Raw genomic sequence first — 22,456 nt, 5'->3', positions numbered from 1 at the left:
AATGGCAGACCTACCTTCTGCAGGAAAACTGACAATCCTTGTTCATTATTGATAAACTCATCATAGATACCAGGATTAAATTTTGTTATTTACGCCGGATGCGAGATTTGTCTACAAAATACTTATCAGTGACACTTGAATAAGAAAAGTTAAAAATGCCAAATAAAGTACGAAATTGAAGAGCATGGAGGACCAAAAATTCCTAAAAGTTAGCCGAATACAGCTTATGTACAATATTCCTGATGTAGAGTTAAACGCACCACACCTTCCTAAAGTGATGGTTCTACTCGCAACCAATGTGTTGACCGGCTAGTGATAAGGCAGATAAACTCCTGATACCGTTTTACCACTGCGGTCATGTCATTGGTTTTGTGTATTTCCAAAGCAAAGTTGACCTAAATGAAAATGAAATTAATTTCCCAAGTGTGTTTATTTTCATCAGAACCGCCCAAATCCAAATAATTTGAAACAAATGATGTATAAGACTGAAACATATGGAGGAATTGTATGACTGAAAGGAACAAAAGTTCTTCTAGAAGCTCTTTTTGAAAAATACGATAATCTTGTAAGGATGTAAAAATGTTGTAAAATATCTACGTTATTGTGGATGTTGTCATGTCAATAAAAGATGTTTGTATGAACAGTTAAAATTAAGAACTACGTTCTTGTTATTTGGGTCAACTGTGGTTCAGATTGTTCGAATATTGTTCAAACTTTGGTCGGGTCTGGTTCTTAACTTTGGTCGAGTATATGGTTCCGACTTACGTAATAGATCGAGAACTGGTCGAGTATTGGTCAAGTTTAGCTCGACAATGGGTTCATTTATATATTTCAGAGTAACGTGTGACGTCCTTTTTTGTTTAAGGGGTCCTCTGACAACCGTGTCCGGGTACTAGATTTTCTCGCTGTGTTGAAGACTCATTGGTGGCCTTGGGCTGTTTTTTTCTGCTCTTGGTCGGATTGTTGTTTGACATATGCATATTCCCCCGTTTCCATTTTCAATTTTCAAGACTGTTTCAGACGGTTCGCGGAATAGATTAGACTCCTTTCGATGGCAAATATAACATGTATAAGGGTCAGGAACAAATCAGTGCAGTCGAGTATGGTCAAGATTGGGTCGGTTGATATTGACTACAACTTCGACCAATTCAAAATAAGTACAGATATAGGCCATTTTAGACTATAACTGGTGTGAAGTGACCTGAATATAGAACAAGTTGATAAGAAAAGGAGCACGTACAGTTGGTTCCCATGGGAATGTCAAATATTTGTTAAAAAATCAGGTCAAGCTGTCTTTATGTTTGGAATGGAGAATATTTGTGCAAAGGGTGGTCGCATCAAAAAGAAACGAACAAAGCTAACAAGTGAAGATCTAGAGCTAAATCAGCCAATCATGGATTTTTAAAAATTTTTAATCTGTACTATTTTTCGTTCTTTTTTTTATATAATTTATAAGTTTAATCAATAGGTAGGTTTTCAACATAGTAAGTTTAGTTATTATAACAGAATATATATTACCCCAAGGGTGACTGGGGTATAGAAATATGGTCACTTGGTCTTCTCCCGACCGGCAGTAAAACGCTTGCTGAAGTGGGGCGTCCGTTTGGCTGTGCGGGATGTATCAAGTTCGCAGTCACGTCCGTCAGAAGGGGACGTTAAATCCGATGCCTCGTGTAAAGAGAGTGCCACACTCATTGCACGTTAAAAACCCTTGCAACAACTCTTTGAGGGGTCCGTAGGTGGCCTGTTGCAAGGCAAAATTTCTGTCCCTATCCAATATACCCTCATTTTCCAGTGGCAGTCCAAATTTCCCCGACCATCATCCTAGATGGCCTCTATTACAACAACCTACCTATTGTATTTATTGTGAACTTGTTCTCGTCCTGAATATGCATGAAATATTTGCCACTGGACGGTAAGCAACCAACAATCAATCAATATAACAGAATATTGATGTTCGTTTATATTCAAGTGATTGTGTCCTTTAAAGAATTTGATTTATTTTGATGGCAGATAGTTTGTATTTTGTTTCAAATTTTACTTTCCTAGAATCGAAAAGGTTATAAAGTCAAACACATGATATATTGAAAATTTGTTTATAAACCGGGATTGAACTCTTATGCATGCATGCATTTTATGTTTTCACTGTATCGTTTCCTTGCCATTTCAATAGCAAATATATCAAATCTCGTCTCCTTCTTCAAGAGTATTTTACCAATGTTCAAATTTATAAATCGATGAAGAAAGCCGATCAAGTTATCAGTAAATAAAGGGCTGCGCTTTAGCGCATGATACGCCCGTTGCTCTTTTAACTTGTCTTTTATGCTTTAAATGAATTTATATGATCAACTAGAAATATATATACAAATCAAAAGGGATGTAACATTAATATATTCACCAAAGTTTCATAAAATCCCCCTTTTTTAAGTATAAAAATTCATTACTTAAGAAAACGTAAAATCTAAAATTTATAAAAATGGAAAGGGGGCTTATGTCAATAGATATAAACAATTTTTCAAAGTTGCATAAAATTTTGTGAAAGTGTTAGTTATTGATCCAAAATTGGAAAATCCCCCCTTTTTTAAGCATAAAAATTCATAACACAGAAATGTAAAATCTGAAATTATAAAAATTGAAAGGGAGCTTACATCAATAGATATAAACAATTCACCAAAGTTTCATGGACATTGGTGAAAGCCTTTTTGAGTTATTGTCCGAAGTGTTGAAAATCCCCCTTTTTTTTATGAATAAAGCCCCATAAATCCAAAACTTAAATCTGAAATTTATAAAAATTGAAAGGGAGCTTACATCAATAGATATAAACAATTCACCAAAGTTTCATGGACATTGGTGAAAGCCTTTTTGAGTTATTGTCCGAAGTTTTGAAAATCCCCCTTTTTTTATGAATAAAGCCCCATAAATCCAAAACTTAAAATCTGATATTTATAAAAATTGAAAGGGAGCTTACATCAATAGATATAAACTATTCACCAAAGTTTCATGGACATTGGTGAAAGCCTTTTTGAGTTATTTTCCGAAGTGTTGAAAATCCCCCTTTTTTTATGAATAAAGCCCCATAAATCCAAAACTTAAAATCTGAAATTTATAAAAATTGAAAGAGAGATTACATCAAAAGATATAAACAATTCACCGAAGTTTCATGGACATTGGTGAAAGCCTTTTTGAGTTATTGTCCGAAGTGTTGAAAATCCCCCTTTTTTTATGAATAAAGCCCCATAAATCCAAAACTTAAAATCTGATATTTATAAAAATTGAAAGGGAGCTTACATCAATAGATATAAACAATTCACCAAACTTTCATGGACATTGGTGAAAGTCTTTCTGAGTTATTGTCCGAAGTGTTGAAAATCCCCCTTTTTTTTATGAATAAAGCCCCATAAATCCAAAACTTAAAATCTGAAATTTATAAAAATTGAAAGGGAGCTTACATCAATAGATATAAACAATTCACCAAAGTTTCATGGACATTGGTGAAAGCCTTTTTGAGTTATTGTCCGAAGTGTTGAAAATCCCCCCTTTTTTATGAATAAAGCCCCATAAATCCAAAACTTAAAATCTGAAATTAAAAAAAAACGAAAGGGAGCTTACGTCAATAGATATAAACAATTCACCAAAGTTTCATGGAAATTGGTGAAAGTGTTTTTGAGTTATTGTCCGAAGTGTGGACGACGGACGGACGGACAGACGGACAACGGTATACCATAATACGTCCCGTCTAAAAGACGACGGGCGTATAAAAAAAATAAGGAAATCTCATGAACTACAAAAATAACAAAACCGGATGTGTCGACAAGATACCAGAGGGATAGTCAAACTCATAAATCGAAAATAAACTGACGACGCCATGGCTAAAAATTAAAAGACAAACAGACAAATAATAGTACACATGACACAACATAGAAAATTAAAGACTAAGCAACTAGAACCAAACCAAAAACTGGGGGCGATCTCAGGTGCTCTGGAAGGGTAAACAGATCCTGCTCCACATGTGGCACCCGTCGTGTTGCGCATGTTATTACAAACCCGGTAAAAAGTTTAATTCGGTAGGTCTCATTCATGAAAGGGAAGAGGATTGTGTTTACGACACAAGGAACATATCTGATATCATCTGTGAAACAGTTATTCCATTACAGTCAACCAACTCGCCATGCATATTTACAATCAGTAAAATAATTGACGACTATTCTGGCATCTGAAGATCGAGGACTACTTAAACATAACAAACCTCAACTTGATGATACGCGAAAATGTAATATAATGAAGATTTCATACAGATGTACATGTTGTTGTGTAAACAGTATGTGTAAGCTGTACAATCAAGCGGTTTTTATTGTTTTTTGTTTGTTTTGTTTTGAATATGTTCGATGTTTGTTTTGTATTTGCTATGTTTGGAGTCGGTTTGTTGGTTTGTTTATTTTGGTGTTGTTTTATATTCAAAGTTGATATTTTACTAACGATTTGCGTTTCGTTTGGCCTAGTATTGCTTACAGAATGAGAAAAACACGTTTCATAACACATGCATTTATTTCATGTAGGAAAAATATAACATTTATAACAAAGAATACAATATAAATCAATCTTCATTGGCTAAAATAAAACTGCACCATTTTATCAATAAGAATTCAAGTAGACATATAGATCTTTTCTTCATTTTTCATGACTTATGGTAATTTACGTTCTTTTCTGTCTATATAACTGCAGTATACAAATAAAACGTAGAAGAATAGCAAATACAATTTGAATACAGTGTTGACATGTTCTTTTCTCAAGACTGCAACCTCGAACAAAGAAAAGAAAAATGCACCTGTTCTAAAATTTCATATTTTAGTTGCATTAGAAGTTGAGCCTTTGATCGCATTGGTCATGCTGTCGCTTCTAAATTTTATCCTGCTTATTTTTTCGTTTAACCTCATTTCCTCATTTTCACGCGAATTATACCCACATATAATCAATCAACCATATTAATTCAGATCAGTTTGTTCAAACAAGCCTGTCCATCAAACAAGTAGACATAATCATTTGAGAGATTAAAATGCGTGCACAGATTACCTATTACCTGTACGGCTATCTGACCGCCTGTATTGTAACTCTCTTAAAGGTGTAACGATTTGTAACAAATCATTTCTATCAATTATTTGTCAACCATAAAGTCTATTTTTACAAATTTAACAATATAGTTGAATAAAAATCTGGTATTGAATATAAAAAACTTTAATCTATTAAATAAAATTTCTCTTCCACCAATATAAAAGCACCTAGACACAATATGAACATTTGAAGAAATAACAATATGTAAAAATATTATGATGAACAAGAAAATATAAAAAAAATACAATAGGGACACTTTGGCGGGATATAGAACATACTTAAGCTTTATGTATTTTTGGTGACCTTTAAATAGAAAATCAAAGTAAATAAAAAAGAGGGGTATGTATGATAAAAGTAATGGTCCCCCTCATACGAAAACAAATCCTCGTTCATTCTATAAAAATACGTTATTAATAAATGATTCCGAAATACAGTTTGGCAAGAGTTTGTTATAACACCATACAAATGATAAATATGATAAATATATGACAAAATTAAAATATGAAACAAAAATAGTCATTTTGATATTCATTATAAAATATTTGGTCTCATTAAGTATGAACAATAACTGAACTGAAATTTTAAATTAAAACGTCTTTATATGAAAATCAATCATCAATATATATCTCAAAGCATTTTCTTGTACCCTTAATTAAATAGTATTGAGAAGAATAAAAATGAGACAATTTTGGCAATAGGTACATAAACGGCGGAAATCATACATGAAAACATACAATTCGGACAGGTCTCTTAAAGACTTTTTATTAACACCTGAAGGAAAGATATAATTACTTAAACTGTGGATTCATTTATTTTCGTGGGTATCAATTTTCGTTGATGTCGTGTTGTAATCAATCTCTGCATACAAAGCCTATATAAAATTGAATTTATATGAACATTTAAATTCGTGGTTCACATGAAGCCACGAAACCAATTAAAATTGGTAGCCAACGAATAATAATGAATCCACAGTAGATTGACTTTTATTTTTTTATGATTATCTCGATTTTAAGTGTCATAATATTATATATCGCGTTTATTTACCATATTTTAAATATTAATTGTGTGATTAACATTTTTCAAGTATAATTGTCAGTGACTATTTAATCGTTTTTCTTTATAATGAATAGAATGTATAACTTTCTTTTACCTAAGGGGACCAATACAATGTACATTTGTATAGGACTTTATACTCAACTCACCCTTACTTTTTCTTTTCAACACTAGCCCTAATCATGAAAACTAATTCTGACAAAACAAACTTTAACCTAAGCTCATCTGCAAAGTGAGCACTAACTATAAAGCATGTGATCCCGTACAGTAAAAGAAGTTATTTTTTTGTAACTTATAACTTGATTTATTTGACTTGACTGGGCGGGGTTTAACCGGTTCGCTTGTCTCAATATATAGGTGTATTGGGGGTAAACTCATCAATGAAGTGTTGAGTCATTCTTTTGTAAAATTCGTTTGATGACACTGAATGTTGATTGGAAATCAATGATAATTATAACGGCTTATCACACACATCTTCAAATATATTGTCCTTATGCAAATTAAAATATCAGCTCCGCCCGATCAGTTGAAATAACATTGGTAATAGACTGATGACAATCCAAATAAAACAACATCGATGACAGAATACACAATAGAAAACAATGTTAAATGAAATTTCAAATATTACATCTGGTATGATATAAACATGAATATGTGTTGTTTTATATATTAAACTTCTAAATAACTCCACAACGTTGTATAATAGTATATTTTTAAAGCACTTTGGTACGAGATTAATGTAAATCATTCCGCCAGCAGAATGTATTCTCAAATCGTCTATTCAACATATATCTTTCAAAGAAACTGTATTCAATCGGTCAAATGTCTATGACACAATGCTGAAAATATAACACAAACATATGAACGATAGTTATACTTCAGCTGGGATACTTCCTATAAACAATTTGCACCGTTAATCGTGTGTAATGTCAATTTCGTTTCGCAACAACTCTCTTCACAATCAATGACAAATTTAGCATGTTTGGGAATAAAACTTGTGCATGTTTTCTGTTCTCAATTAAAGGCTATTTATGTAACCAATTATAACGGCAGCATAGCAATAGAAATACAAATGTAAGCAATATACCAATTTTCCCAATTTGAAAAATGTTGTGAATAACTAACACAAAGGCTTTGCTGATCTACACGTATCTCTCAAAGATACAATACAAATTGTGTGATGTGCAAAAAGACATTCACTGATCAGGTATTAACTTCGGAGAAGCACATATACATGTGGCAGTGTGAAATTTGTAGGTTTCGATACCCCATCCTTTACCAAAAAGATGCATGATTTTTTATTAGTAGTTAGTGGCTTTGAACTAGCTGTCAGATAACTGCGAGTACTCTCAGATCTGTTCATTGTGTCTTTTTGTGTCGGGATGTATAAGTACCGGGCCACACCACTTGTATTTTTGTCCATCTGATGAGTTAAGCCTTTTTCAACTGATTTTTATAGTTCGTTCTTATGTTGTACTGTTATACCACTGTCCCAGGTTAGGGGGAGGGTTGGGATCCCGCTAACATGTTAAACCCCGCCACATTATTTATGTATGTGCCTGTCCCAAGTCAGGAGCCTGTAATTCAGTGGTTGTCGTTTGTTTATGTGTTACATATTTGTTTTTCGTTCATTTTTTTACATAAATAAGGCCTTTAAGTTTTCTCGTTTGAATTGTTTTACATTGTCTTATCGGGGTCTTTTATAGCTGACTATGCGGTTGGGCTTTGCTCATTGTTGAAGGCTGTACGGTGACCTATAGTTGTTAATGTCTCTGTCATTTTGGTCTTTTGTGGATAGTTGTCTCATTGGCAATCATACCACATCTTCTTTTTTATACTCACCGAATAATAACAGAATGTTATATGAATTTACTTACCATCCATTTCTTGTACCACATAACACGTCTTTCTCACAGAGTATTCGCAGTAAGAATTCTCCTTCATGCTGTGGAACTTGACTGTAAGGCACAACTACATAGCTTCCCTCCTCAAGATCAAATCGGACAGTTATCTCCCTTTCATCGTTATGTGATTCGCATCTGTTTATGTATTTGTATTTCGAGAAATCTTTACACTCTGGTGTCTTGCACTTTTAAATTTAAAATAACAAAACAAAAATTGAAAAAAGGCACAATTCATACATGACTAACATCAATTAGATTTGTACAATAAGAAGATACCAATGAATACATTGAAAGCAGACATACAAAAATGCAAAACAAATATTAAGGCACTTCACAGGAACTAAAGAGTGAGCTTAGCACCTACAATAATTCAGGCTGTATTCTGGTACTTTAGAATGTTAAGCAGTTTCTGATGCGACAGTTTTACTTGGATTTTTTAAATAATGCTCATTTCAGACGATTTGTCTGCTAATTTTCTATCACAAAAACCGTATCTGTATTATAACCTTTGTCATTATTTATTTAAGAATTGGATGCTTCTTTTTGTAAATTTATTTGGGTGTAAAAACGTTGACCGAAGTACGTTTGGTATTAAAAGCGGAAGCATTTAATACTTATAATTACATTTAACATGTTTAATGGAAAACACGATTTCTATCAATATTTCCTTGTATTTACATGCGCACTTTGTTGTAGAAGCGCGTGTCATTATTGATGTTACATTTCAATTTGAAATGAAGTTCATTTCAGAATGACACGATATTACTGTTAACCAATCGAAATAACGTATTATGATGAAACATACGTGTAATGTCATTCACTAATTCAGCGCTCCAAGGTAACAAACGCAGACTGGGAAAATTACTTGAGCTTCAAAAGATCGACACCCAGTGCGTCCACAGGGCAAACGCCTCCTGAATTACGGAGGGTAAAAACAATAGACCACTTTGACATAGATGGTCTTGAAGTTTAGATTCAAGGTACTGATATTGTGTATAATCTTAAGTTAGTGTTGTGGTGATCTTGTTTTTGTTTTTATACATTATGAACCTATACTGTTTAGCCAATTTTTGGTAATATTCTTTTGTCATGGTTTGGTACGTATGCATTCCGCCAATGATTTGTTGTGTTATGGTCTAATTTTGAAGTCTTCTCTTTATTTGTTGCTAATATGTGCTTTGTCTATATGACATTTTGTTTTTCATAGTGAATAAGATAATTACACAATGTTAATTGCTGTTATGTATCCCTATTTTTTAACATTATTACTACACATTGTTGTCAATATATAAAATCAATTATGCAATTGTCATACAAGTGTGATGTTAAACTATCTATAAAACAAGGTTCAATCCGACATGTTCTACGTAACGAAATTTCTGTACCAATTACAATTAAGGACTGTGACAGTTGTTTTTAATTCGTTTGATGTGTTTGAGTTTTTGATTTTGTCATTTGATAAGGGACTTTCCAATCTGTATTTCCCTTGGAGTTCGATTGTTTGTTAATCTATTTTTCAATATCGCGGATATCATTATTACAATTGCACTATGATCTAAAAAAAAACACCTTATGTGACCCTTTTAATATAACAGTAAACTATGATTACAAATGTAGTACATGGTATATAATTGGTGTGTTTTTGTAAATTAATTGTACTTTTATGTCTTAATCAGACTTAGTGCCATGCATTCTTTTATTCATATTGAATGTACCTGATGAAATGTGAAACCATTACAAGCTAAGGTTTTTATTAATAAGGTACAATATGATAACATAATTCACAGTTAAGATCATATATCAACATTAATCATAACTAATGAATTCAACCTTAAAATAGAACGAGGAATTATATCGATATCTATTTCTAGTCATAATCTTTATAGTCAGTTCATAGTATTGAGTTTACCAAACTAAGTTGTTCTATTTTGACCTATTCCTTGAATTATGTTATCATATTGTACCTTATTAATTAAAACCTTAGTTTGTAATAGTTTCACATTTCAACACGCATAGATAGTTTATGGCCATTGTTATATTATAGTTCGTTTCTGTGTGTGTAACATTTTGATGTTGTGTTTCCGTTGTGTCGTTTGCTTTCTCTTATATTTGAGTGTGAATTCACATTACTATAAGACGTGTCAAGGTACTTTTCTATCCCAAATTCATATATTTGGTTTTGATGTTATATGTGTTATTCTCATCGGATTTTGTCTAATGCTTAGTCCGTTTCTGTGTATGTTACACTTTAATGTTGTAACGTTGTTCTCCTCTTATATTTAATGCGTTTCCCTCAGTTTTAGTTTGTTACACCAATTTTGTTTTTTGTCTATAGATTTACGAGTTTTGAACAGCGGTATACTACTGTTGCCTTTATTTGTCATCTTATACAAAACTTTGCTTGAAAGAAAGAAATATGTCCAACATTTTTAAATAATAGACACGTCATTTGTCTTCTCCTGTTCTAAGTCAGGAATCTGATGTTTAGTAGTTGTCGTTTATTGATTTTGTTTCCTTTTCTTATTATATAGATTAGACTGTTTAAATACTTTTACACTAGTCATTTTTGAACCCTTTATAGCTTGCTGTTTCGGTGGGAGCCAATACTCCGTTTTGAAGACCGTACTGTTACCTATAATGGTTTACTTTTATAAATTGTGACTTGGTTGGAGAGTTGTCTCATTGACACCTAATTAGAATAACGATTATATGGAAATTCGAGGGACACATAATGTTAATAATTCTTATTAGAACAAATAAATATTACTAAGAAGTCAAAATTAAATGAAGTTTAAAAAAAAACAACAATATATTTAGTACTCTATGTTAACCAAATGTATTCAGGACAGTTATATCATATCTGTTTGTTTTGTCCGCACATCGTTCTTTATATAATGAAATTTTATTTTCAACTCTATTAACACAGGTTTAATACCTCATATTCTGCATATGAAAATACATGTACCAAGTCATGAATATGCCATTTGTTATTTACTCGTTTGATGTGTTTGAGCTTCTGATTTTGCCATTTGGTTACTGACTCTGTAATCTGAACTTTTCCTCGGAGTTCGGTATTTCGGTTACTTCACTTTTTTCTAGGAGGGACAATTCTAACAAGACACGCATAAATTTTACCTTGTAAAGTCCAAAGCCAATAGGAACAAGTTGTCCATAGGTCGATCCTCTACGGTAGTCCTGTAGGAGTGACACGAGAATGTGGCTTTTACCATGGTAGTTTTGTGGTATCATTTCATTTATCACACCTGGCTTGCTGATCGTAAAGTATACACGTGGACATTTTGATAGGTTTGATACATCTAGCTCTAAAATAGAAAGGCAATGAGTGACCTTTTGCATGTCCATGGATGTGATCTATATATGCGCTGTTGAATCATTAAGTAGAGAATTTCGTCCAGATCTTTATTAAATTTATATACATATTGATACAAATACAGGTTTTGAAGTTTTATCATCTGTATATTGCTATATGAATTGATGTTTGTTTTTTCTCTGTCTTCTTTTTGGTACTTATTTTACTGACCTACCTCAATTTTTTAAAATTTTTATCATCTCTTTGATTTTTGTGTTTGTAACAAAAGAGCTATAATAAATTATGGTAATTTTTTGTTTTTTTATTACCCATCGTTAACAACTAAGATTAGAGTAAGGTGTACAAAGAAAAGGTATCAACGGTTACTTATATTTCGTAACATGATATTGTTTTGCCATTTCTTCTTTGTTCGTTCCATTAGCAAACATTAAGAAACAATAAAATTTAACAAGTGCAAAGACCTTTGTAAGAGGAGATTATAATACCAAATTTCATAATGTATTTCGTAGATTAACGATAAGGAAACGAGTTCAGTAACAAAAAACTGTCAGGGGAAACGGTCCTATTTCACCTAAAACAAAAATCAAAAGACTGTCCAAGGTTAGGGGGAGGTTGGGATCCCGCTAACATGTTTAACCCCGCCACATTATTTATGTATGTGACTGACCCAAGCCAGGAGCCTGAGTTTCAGTGGTTGTCGTTTGTTTATGTGTTACCTATTTGTTTTTTCGTTCATTTTATTATATAAATAAGGCCGTTAGTTTTCTTGTTTGAATTGTTTTACATTGTCATATCGGGGCCCTTTATAGCTGACTATGCGGTATGGGCTTTGCTCATTGTTTAAGGCCGTACGGTGACTTATAGTTGTTAATGTCTGTTTCATTTTGGTCTCTTGTGGACCGTTGTCGCATTGGCAATCATACCACATCTTTTTTTATATTTAGAAGTAAACATACTATGTATAGTACAATCAATGCATCAAGCCGTTAGTTTTGTCGTTTGTATTTTGTTACATTTAATTTGTAGCTTCGGGGCCTTTAAAAGCTTACTATTCTGTATAGACTTTACTCATTGTTGAAGGCCGTACGATGACCTATAGTTGTTAATTTCTGTGTCATTTGGTCTCTTGTACAGAGAGTCTCATTTGCTATAATTCCACAACTTTTTTTAAACTTGAATAATACCGTATATATAAAATATGTTTTCCGTAGTGTATGACTTGCATAAAGTACACATATTGCTTTTTTGTCAGGGAAACTCTATTTTTACTATTATGGAAATGTTGTCTCTGCTATGTGGGAAGATACATAATTATCCGTTTTTTTTAATTTTTAAACAAACGTCATTTTAAATATATGTCACCATGCACCAATATCAGCTTGTTTACCGCTGACCACACACTACTTTGTTAAGAGAAGCACTTTGTTTATCTTGTTTATCTTAATGTAATGCATTTCTGCTTAAAAACGACGTCTGTATAACATTCAATATCAAACCGTGACTAAATTCAGGAAATCGTTCAGAGATAACACACATAAAAACTTCTTTGCACTTAATTGTCCCGGTACAAACAAATTGTTTGATAATAGCTAAAATGAAAAGAATTAAGATAACATATTGATTCAACTTACTTATCCATCTGTCATGATGTTCTACTAAAAGTTTCCAGCCCCCACGTGACCGGAAGAAGTCTGTTTTCGTTGCTAGGAAACTACTGTGAGTCAAGTGTGATAAAGACGACGAAGAGAAGTTTCTTCCGATCAGCGGAGCACTTTTACGTCTATATGCATACGCAAATCCTGCCTGAAATCCTGTTATATCTGTCTCCCCATTTATACTGTCACCATCCTGTGACTTTTCGGAACATATACTTTCAATCCTAGAGAATGGATAAACTGCAGTATCATCCGAACTACCTCTGCGCCAGTACCACCTCTTCTTGTAAGCTGGACAATCGGAATATTCGTTGTTATTTTTGCTACATGGCACATTTCTGCCATTTAAAAGCATGTTCATAATATTATCAGTTTGGGGACTTGACGTAAAACTGTGACGTTTTTGAATTGTGTCATTTGGCGGGTTTAGAGAGTTATGTAGTCTATTTTGGGATTGACCATTCCTAACAATAAATGATGATGCTGTTGAATTGCGACTACTTATCGGAAGTGCTCCGTCTATACTTTGACCGCTAGGAGGACGTGTTGTTGAATCACTTGAATCTGAGCGCTTGTAAATACGTTCTATTGACAACCCTTCTGAACGGAAAGGGTCTGTTCCACTTATTATAATCAATCCACCAAAATTACACCTGAAATCTTCATATTTCATCCAGTACTCGTCCTTATCTTTGCACTGGAGTGGTTTATATTTTTCCATGAACCAAAGGGATACAGACCCCCATGAGATTGGATCACTGCAAAGAAAATCGAATGTTAAATTTATCATCATTGTTAAAATTAAAAAGAACATGCATGTTAGAGATTCTGATGAAACTGTTAAAATTTGTATTTGGTAATTCTTATTCCCTTATTTAAAATATTTTAATTCACTTAGTAAAATATAAATTTATTTTTGTTCTCAGCGACATATATCTAAGGCATATTTTGTGCGAGAAAAAAGCAGAATCAGTTTTGGACTCTTCAAAAAGATATTGCACACATGTTCATTCTTTGAAATTTTATAAAGTACAAAGTGAGTTGAACTCTTCAGATAAAAGGCATACATTATATACAGCCTAATGTTTGAGGTAACGCTGGTGTTTCAGTTAGTATACAAAAAAGAAATAAATTAAGTATTCTAATGAATGATTTATTAAATATAATAAAATGAAAAAGAAAGTACCAGTCTTTGTCCCCCAATAAGGGCCTGACATTTAAGTCAGACATAATGACGGATGCTGATAATTTTTAAGACTATATCAAAGTGTGTAGTGTTTAATAAATGAAAAATATATTTAGTACCAGTGTGTGTTCCCGATAAATTTAGATATTTAGGATGCTGGGAATACATCAGACTATATCCCAGTTTGAACTAGATAATACAATGAATAATATAAATACCAGTCTGAAAATTTTCCATGCCAGTTTGGTTCTGCTGTAAATTGACATTTCAATCTGACCATTTCTATCAATCGTCCATCGGTTGTAGGGAACTATATTAAAAAAAAACATGTTAGAATTAGTATATGGTAAATATAGATCAGGCCATTGCCAAGTTTTCTGTTGACTCGTTCACATGGCGTTTAAAATTGTAATCCTTTTTCTCTATTTTGAATATCATTTTATTAATCTAGCATCTGCTGCATATTGTTTTTCCAATCCAACTAAATTGTCTTTTGAATTTGTAAGGCGAAATGATATGGTAAGCAATTAAAAATGTAAATACCCTCATTAAAAAGGAAAATAAATAAAAACAACATTAAATATTATACCTTCGTCGTAGCCGTTATAATGTGTAGATATCGTGTAAGGTCTTCATTCTCTTCTTCAAAACTAGTGTTCTAGATAAAGATAATTAGAAAAGTTACCATAGATTAGGTAATGGGCATGACAACCTTTTCATAAGATTTTATTTTGTTCCATTAATGTGTGCGTATCTAAATCATATATGCAATATATAAAAAGATAGAAGATTTGGTAAAATTGTCATTTATCCATCAGGGATGCAATGACGTAGAGTAAAGAAATATATATGTCACCGCATCATAGAGCAAGATCCATATCGTATGTATACATAAATAAGGCCGTTAGTTTTCTCGTTTGAATTGGTTTACATTGTCATTCCGGGGCCTTTTATAGCTGACTATATGGTATGGGCTTCGCTCATTGTTGACGGCCGTACGGTGACCTATAGTTGTTAATTTCTGTGTCATTTTGGTCTCTTGTGGACATTGACAGTCATACGTTCTTTTTATATATCCAATATAATAAAAGTTACACCAGTTTAAACGAGACAAACTAAAAGCATGATATATTTATGAAATAGTTCACAAAAAAACAAGTAAGATAGATAACAACCGATGACAATTACTGAATTGCAAAGCCCTGACTTCGGACGGGCATAACATGTGTTCGAGGCTCCTTCCTCTCCTTACCGGTGTCAATAATTTTACATGAGAACAAAAAACAAAAAGGAAAATCCGTTGAAATAACTTAACTCATCAGATCGTCATAAGTACAAAAAAGAAACATGAAAAGACCAATCTTTGAGTACTCGCAGTTACCGAAAGCCAGTTGCAAGACAAGTATAACTAATAAACAGATCAGACAAAGTGTGGGTTGTTGTTTGTTAGTTCGTTCTTTTACCTTTCGATCATGCTGTTTTTCTTTTTCTCTTGTTTCATATAAAAAAAAAAGATTTGTTTATTGCCCTCGTGGTTTTTCCTTGCCTTACTAATAATGATAATTATACAGTCGTGATAAAAAATGTCATTATTCCACGTTTTTTTTGCGGCTCCAATAAACGTAAAAAAGCAGTATTCGTATTGGGTGAATTCTAGCCGTACTTATCTACTAATCGCCATATATTTAGACTTCGAGTGATCGAGGCAGAGTCAGACGATAACTGTTTAAATCATGTCATGATGACAATTGAATATTTCATACGAATGGGTGGATAAACTCCCTCAAGCAAAGTTGGCTTTAGATGAATTTGGCTATTTTTTTTTTTTTTTAGGTATTTCTGACATATAGCTGTTCAACGATTTTCGATACTTATTCATCTTTGGATTTCAAATATTTGGTTTTAAGCGTTCCTGATGAAGGTAAATCCAGAAAAGCGCTTCGGACGCAATAAATTATTTAACAGTGTTGTTTTCCATTTTTGTAAACAGACTAGGCAGGCTAGCATCACACTTGTCATGTATTCGGTCGAATTTAAACTATTGTCCAGTAATTTAGCACTACCGAGCAGACAAAAATGAATTAACAGAAAAAAATAAAGAAAGAGCTCTTAAATTCATCTGTTAAGATTCGGATACGTCGACGTCGTAAGAAAAACTGTTAGAAAATTCAAAATTGCATTCTTTAGAAATAGGAAGAATAAAAACTAATGCAATAGAAACATTCAAAATGATGAATAAAAAAGTCGAAGTTAATTGATATCAAAATTCATCAGTATAACTCAGCAGTTCTCCCGCGTGTCAGAACATCCACGTATGCTTTGAGATCGTTTCACTACGATGCTGCATTTTTCCAGAAATATGATTAAACAATCCTTGTTATAGTTATAGTTATAGTACCAGTATTATAATTTAGTACACCAGACGCGCGATTCGTCTACATAAGACTCATCAGTCTATAACTTTTATATGTTATATTTTTATTTTGCCATTCACTTTGTTTAAAATTTTGTTTTGTTTTTATAAAACTTGTGTGTGCGTGTATATTTTCGATTCGATTTTCAAATCTCGGTGTTTATGTCGTTTCATGGATATCGTCTGTTGTTTTTTTTTCTTTTTCTCTTTTAGCCATGGCGTTGTCAGTTTTTTTTTAACTTTGAGTTGGATTGTCCATTTGGTATCTTTGGTCACTCTTTAAGAATCAACTGCTAACGTGAACGTGAACTTACAACAATCTAGGTCATTTATATATTGTAGTATTAACAAGGTCTTGTATATTGTAACAACATATGTGATTTACATTCTATATATAGTATTTGCAATAATATCCCTGATCTAATCTATTATTGTGGGATTCAATTATAGGAATGGATCGTTAAGTTTGGCCATATATACATATCATAGCACTTTATTTGTAGATAAACTTTGAATAATATTTCATTTACTAATCAGTTCAATTATAAATGAATATCCTTCCTCATGAACAATCATCTCCATCATGGCCATTGTACATGCATTGCCTATTGTTCGTGAACTATAACGGTTAATATGTTTACTTCATTATCATTTGAGTATAATGCATATGTATATCTATACTCGAGTAAAATACAAAACACAAGAATGTGTCCAAAGTACACGGATGCCCCACTCGCACTATCATTTTCCATGTTCAATGTAACAAATCTAATTTGGCATTAACATTAGAAAGATCATACCAAAGGGAACATGTGTACCAAGTTTCAAGTTGATAGGACTTCAACTTCATCAAAAACTACCTTGACCAAAAACTTTAACCTGAAACTCGCATTTTTATTTGCTATGTTCAGTGGACCGTGAAATAGGGGTCAAAAGTCTAATTTGGCTCCATAATTAGAAAAATCATATCATAAGGAACATGTGTACTAAGTTTCAAGTTGGTTGGACTTCATCTTCATCAAAAACTACCCTGACCAAAAAATTTAACCTGAAGCGGGAAAGAAGAAGAACGGACGCACAGACGGACGAACGAACGGACGAACGGACAGACCAGAAAACATAATGCCCCTCTACTATCGTAGGTGGGGCATAAAAAGAACAAATATAAATTGTCTGAGTGGGCAAGTTGTTTTAACATGTTTGAAGAACTTAATTTTATTTGGTTTAATTTGTCTTGCAATAAAAAGGATCAATCGTACACAAGGCAACAATAGGATACCGGTGTTCAAAAGTCATAAATCGATTGAGAGAAAACAAATCCTTGTTACAAACTAAAACCGAGGAAAACACGTCAACTATAAGAGGAAACAAAAGAACAACATGAACACTGAAGTGAAACAAAAACAAACGCCAACATTTATAGAATACTACATGTATTTGATAAAAATTGCCATATTCCTGACTTTGTTAAGGTCATTTTAATATAGAAAAAAAAGGTGGGTTGAACCTGGTTTAATTACATGCATGAACCTTTTATCGAGTACCTTTTATAGTTTAACTTTAAATTTTCACCACGGAGTATTATTAATCATTTCCATAATTCTTTTTTGCTTTTAATTTAGCATTTCCAATCATTTATCTTTCTTGAACTTATAGGTCCACTTCGAGGTACAAAAGTTCAAAATATACCTATTATAATCGAAATATTTCTATCATGCCATGCTCTATGCTCATTTTAACATAGGTAGGCATTATATTTGTAAACATTTAATACCTCGCTGACGCTCGGTATTAAGATATTAACAAATATAATGCCTACCCGTGTTAAAATGAGCATAGAGTATGGCATGAAAGAATTATTTCTTAATTCACCATTCGACATAAGAAAATGATTGTTCTAAATCAGAAATATGACAGTTGTGCATTCGCTTGATGTGTTTGAGCTTTCGATATTGCCATTTGATTTGGGACTTTCATTTTAGAATTTTTTCTATTTAACAGTGTGCACCACATTTTTATGTTATTTCGAATAGACTGTCAAAATATTACAGTTATTTCTTATAACTACATTCAAAATCTCATTTTAAACCGGCGTAAATCACGAAAAAACGTGGATGACTTCATGGTCACATGACAAAATTGTGTCTTTGATATGATAAATAAAATGACGTCAGCCAATCAGAAGTCGCGTTACATCCAAAATCGAAAATATTTGACCATAAATAATCTTACCTTACAACTTTTTGGAATTTTGGATCCTCAATGCTCTTCAACTTTGTACTTGTTTGGCTTTATAAATATTTTGATATGAGCGTCACTGATGAGTCTTATGTAGACGAAACGCGCGTCTGGCGTACAAAATTATAATCCTGGTACCTTTGATAACTATTTACACCACTGGGTCGATGCCACTGCTGGTGGAAGTTTCGTCCCCGAGGGTATCACCAGCCCAGTAGTCAACACTTCGGTGTTGACATGAATATCAATAATGTGGTCATTTTTATAAATTTCCTGTTTTCCAAACTTTAAATTTTTGAAAAAAAAACTAAGGATTTTCTTATTCCAGGCATAGATTACCTTAGCCGTATTTGGCACAACTTTTTGGAATTTTGGATCCTCAATGCTCTTCAACTTTGTACTTGTTTGGCTTTATAAATATTTTGATATGAGCGTCACTGATGAGTCTTATGTAGACGAAACGCGCGTCTGGCGTACAAAATTATAATCCTGGTACCTTTGATAACTATTTACACCACTGGGTCGATGCCACTGCTGGTGGACGTTTCGTCCCCGAGGGTATCACCAGCCCAGTAGTCAACACTTCGGTGTTGACATGAATATCAATAATGTGGTCATTTTTATAAATTTCCTGTTTCCCAAACTTTAATTTTTTGAAAAAAACTAAGGATTTTCTTATTCCAGGCATAGATTACCTTAGCTGTATTTGGCACAACTTTTTGGAATTTTGGATCCTCAATGCTCTTCAACTTTGTACTTGTTTGGCTTTATAAATATTTTGATATGAGCGTCACTGATGAGTCTTATGTAGACGAAACGCGCGTCTGTCGTACAAAATTATAATCCTGGTACCTTTGATAACTACTTACCTCAATGGATTCCAGCGTATGGTGGAATCCAGTATGTGTGAGTCTTTTGTCGTTTCTCCAACAAACAAGTAGAGATCGATTCGAGTACGACTTATACATAATGTAAAATAAGTTTTCTGGCGGATTTATATCTTGTGTATAAAATTCACAGATATCTCCGGTTAGATCAGACAATGCATTCAACATGTTACCAATTTCTATCGACTCGTATGTCTTCATAATTCTACAAAAAAAAATTGAAAAATAGATTATTACTGCTAGAATTCACAAATTACAAAATAATGCTGAAGATTTGATTTCGCCGCAAAAAACCCTCCACAAAACGTGGAACAAAATATTATGACCAACACCGTACCCTCGTATTATTCTTTGAAACGAAGATCACTCGAAATAACCGCGAACCCGATTATTAACTTTATATATATATAAATGAACAATAAATGTATATCTTCAGGCATAACGAGTTGTTTGACCGTGATGGAATAACCTTTTCACAGATGATATCGGATATGTTCCTTATGTCATAACTCGAATATTCTTCCCTTTTCACAAATGTTACGTACCAAATTAGATTATTGACTGGATTTGTAATTAAATAAGCAACACAACCGGTGCCACATGTGGAGCAGGATCTGATTACCCTTTCTAAGCTCCTGGGATCACCCCCTGTGTTTAGTATATAAGGTTCGTGTTGCTTTGTCTTTAGTTTTCTATGTTTTGTCTACTGTACTATTATTTGTCTGTTTGTCTTTTTATTTTTAGCCATAGGGTTCTCAGTTTATTATCAATCTATGAGTTTGATCGTCCCCTCTGGTATCTTTCGTCCCTCGTTTACAGAATTATACAATTTTAATAATTCCTTATAACAGAGGAGACAGATACCACAAAACACAACATAGAAAACTAAAGACTGAGGAACACGAACACCACCAAAAACTAGGGGTGATCTTATGTGCTGCGGAAGGGATAGCAGCTCCGGAAGGGATAGCAGATGATGTTCCACATGTGGCATCAAAATACTGGAATGGCGGTTCGAGCACAAATATTGAGGACGGGAGCACTGATATGAAAGTTTTCATGACCGTGAGACATGGACAACTTTTTATTATAATGTTGCTCAGTCTTTAGTTTAGTCGATGATGCGTTTAAGACTGCTGTTTGTCTGCAGGTTGTTTATCCGTGTCATAATTACATGGAGTTGTTAATGCGTGTCATAATTACATGGAGTTGTTAACGCGTGTCATAATTACATGGAGTTGTTAATGCGTGTCATAATTACATGGAGTTGTTAATGTGTGTCATAATTACATGGAGTTGTTAATGCGTGTCATAATTACATGGAGTTGTTAATGCGATTTCGTTTAATGGGTTTGTTATCCCAGGCATAGATTACCTTAGCCGTATTTGGCACCACTTTCTGGAATTTTGGATCCTCAATGCTCTTCAACTTTGTTCTTGTTTGGCTTTATAAATATTTTGATATGAGCGTCACTGATGAGTTTGATGTAGACGAAACGCGCGTCTGGCGTACTAAATTATAATCCTGGTACCTTTGATAACCATTGTATATAATTGGTATCTTTCGCCTTTCTATCGAATCATGGTGGTAATTTTGCATCGCAAAAGACCCCAATTTTATAAATAAGAAGACGCGGTATGAGTGTCAATGAGACACCTCTACATCCAAGTCACAATGTTTTAAAAAAAGGCAACAGTAGAATACCGCTGTTCGAAAGTCATAAATCGATTGCGAGAAAACAAATCACTGAAGTGCAACAAAATATCAAAACGACAATGCAACACACAAAGAAACGAACTATAAGATAACCACTGACATTTCCCTAACTCGGCACAGATCATTTTAACAAAAAATGTTGGTTTGAACCTGGCTAGCTGAACCTCCCATCTTTTATCTTAAAATATAACACTACAATAATAGCATTATATGACAGGACTACAGTACAAATAAATGCAAGAGCATTACGGACAGAGAAATACACAAATAAACATTAAAAGTTGACAAGTATAGGACAAATTAATCCCTTCACCACGAGGCCTTAGTTATATTGACTGTTATTCTAATAAAATAAACCTTTAATGGTATTAGTAAGTTTGAGCTATTTTCATATATATAGACATATTAAATCATGTCCCATGATGTCAAGGGACATGCTACGATTCAGATTGTCTAGCCATATATATAAATAATTGATTCATTTTTGTTCTTCAACCATTATTAAAATTCTAAATATAAATCATATTTTGTTTTCAATAAAGTCAGTTTTACGAATCAGCCAACCTTCCATATCAGTAATTAATAGATGAATCTTCTAAATGCCTTCATTACATTCGAACATTTTTTTTACCGTGTTTAAGTATGTTCGAATTCCCTTCGCCATAGGTTTTCCTTATTTATTTAAGCTATGCAAATTTCTTGTTGTAACACAATTATTTTATTATTATTCCTGAGAAGTTAACTAGAAGAATTTGTTTAAGATTTTTTAACTTGCTGGTGATTTTCAAAATAATCATTTTGATTTTGATGATTAACGTAAAAAATATTTAAACGGCTTTTAAAGGAGTTTTTGTATATTATAAACTGGACCAATTTACTCCTATACGTAAGTTTTTATCATAAATATTTGTTTTTGATTGACTTGATCCAGTTTATACACCAATACATTTCTTTAAAAATACG

General features: G+C 32.9%; 1 protein-coding gene across 1 annotated transcript in view; it reads right to left on the bottom strand.

Annotated features, from left to right (window-relative positions):
- Positions 1 to 4,535: 4,535 nt before the first annotated feature.
- The window catches only part of LOC143054589 (uncharacterized), a 62,873-nt gene continuing 44,952 nt past the window's right edge, over positions 4,536 to 22,456 (bottom strand). Inside the window, exons 4-10 of the mRNA XM_076227601.1 lie at positions 19,759 to 19,981; positions 14,828 to 14,896; positions 14,457 to 14,548; positions 13,029 to 13,810; positions 11,202 to 11,389; positions 8,040 to 8,251; positions 4,536 to 7,001 (exon numbers count right to left, since the gene is read on the bottom strand). Coding sequence (XP_076083716.1) covers positions 6,989 to 7,001; positions 8,040 to 8,251; positions 11,202 to 11,389; positions 13,029 to 13,810; positions 14,457 to 14,548; positions 14,828 to 14,896; positions 19,759 to 19,981 — 1,579 coding nt within the window. The 3' untranslated portion in view covers positions 4,536 to 6,988. The remainder of the gene's footprint in view (positions 7,002 to 8,039; positions 8,252 to 11,201; positions 11,390 to 13,028; positions 13,811 to 14,456; positions 14,549 to 14,827; positions 14,897 to 19,758; positions 19,982 to 22,456) is intronic.

This window comes from Mytilus galloprovincialis, chromosome 12, assembly GCF_965363235.1.
Source record: "Mytilus galloprovincialis chromosome 12, xbMytGall1.hap1.1, whole genome shotgun sequence".
Lineage (NCBI taxonomy): Eukaryota > Metazoa > Mollusca > Bivalvia > Mytilida > Mytilidae > Mytilus > Mytilus galloprovincialis.
The sequence above is the reverse complement of the archived record's forward strand: the minus strand, read 5'-3'. Positions and strand labels throughout refer to the sequence as shown.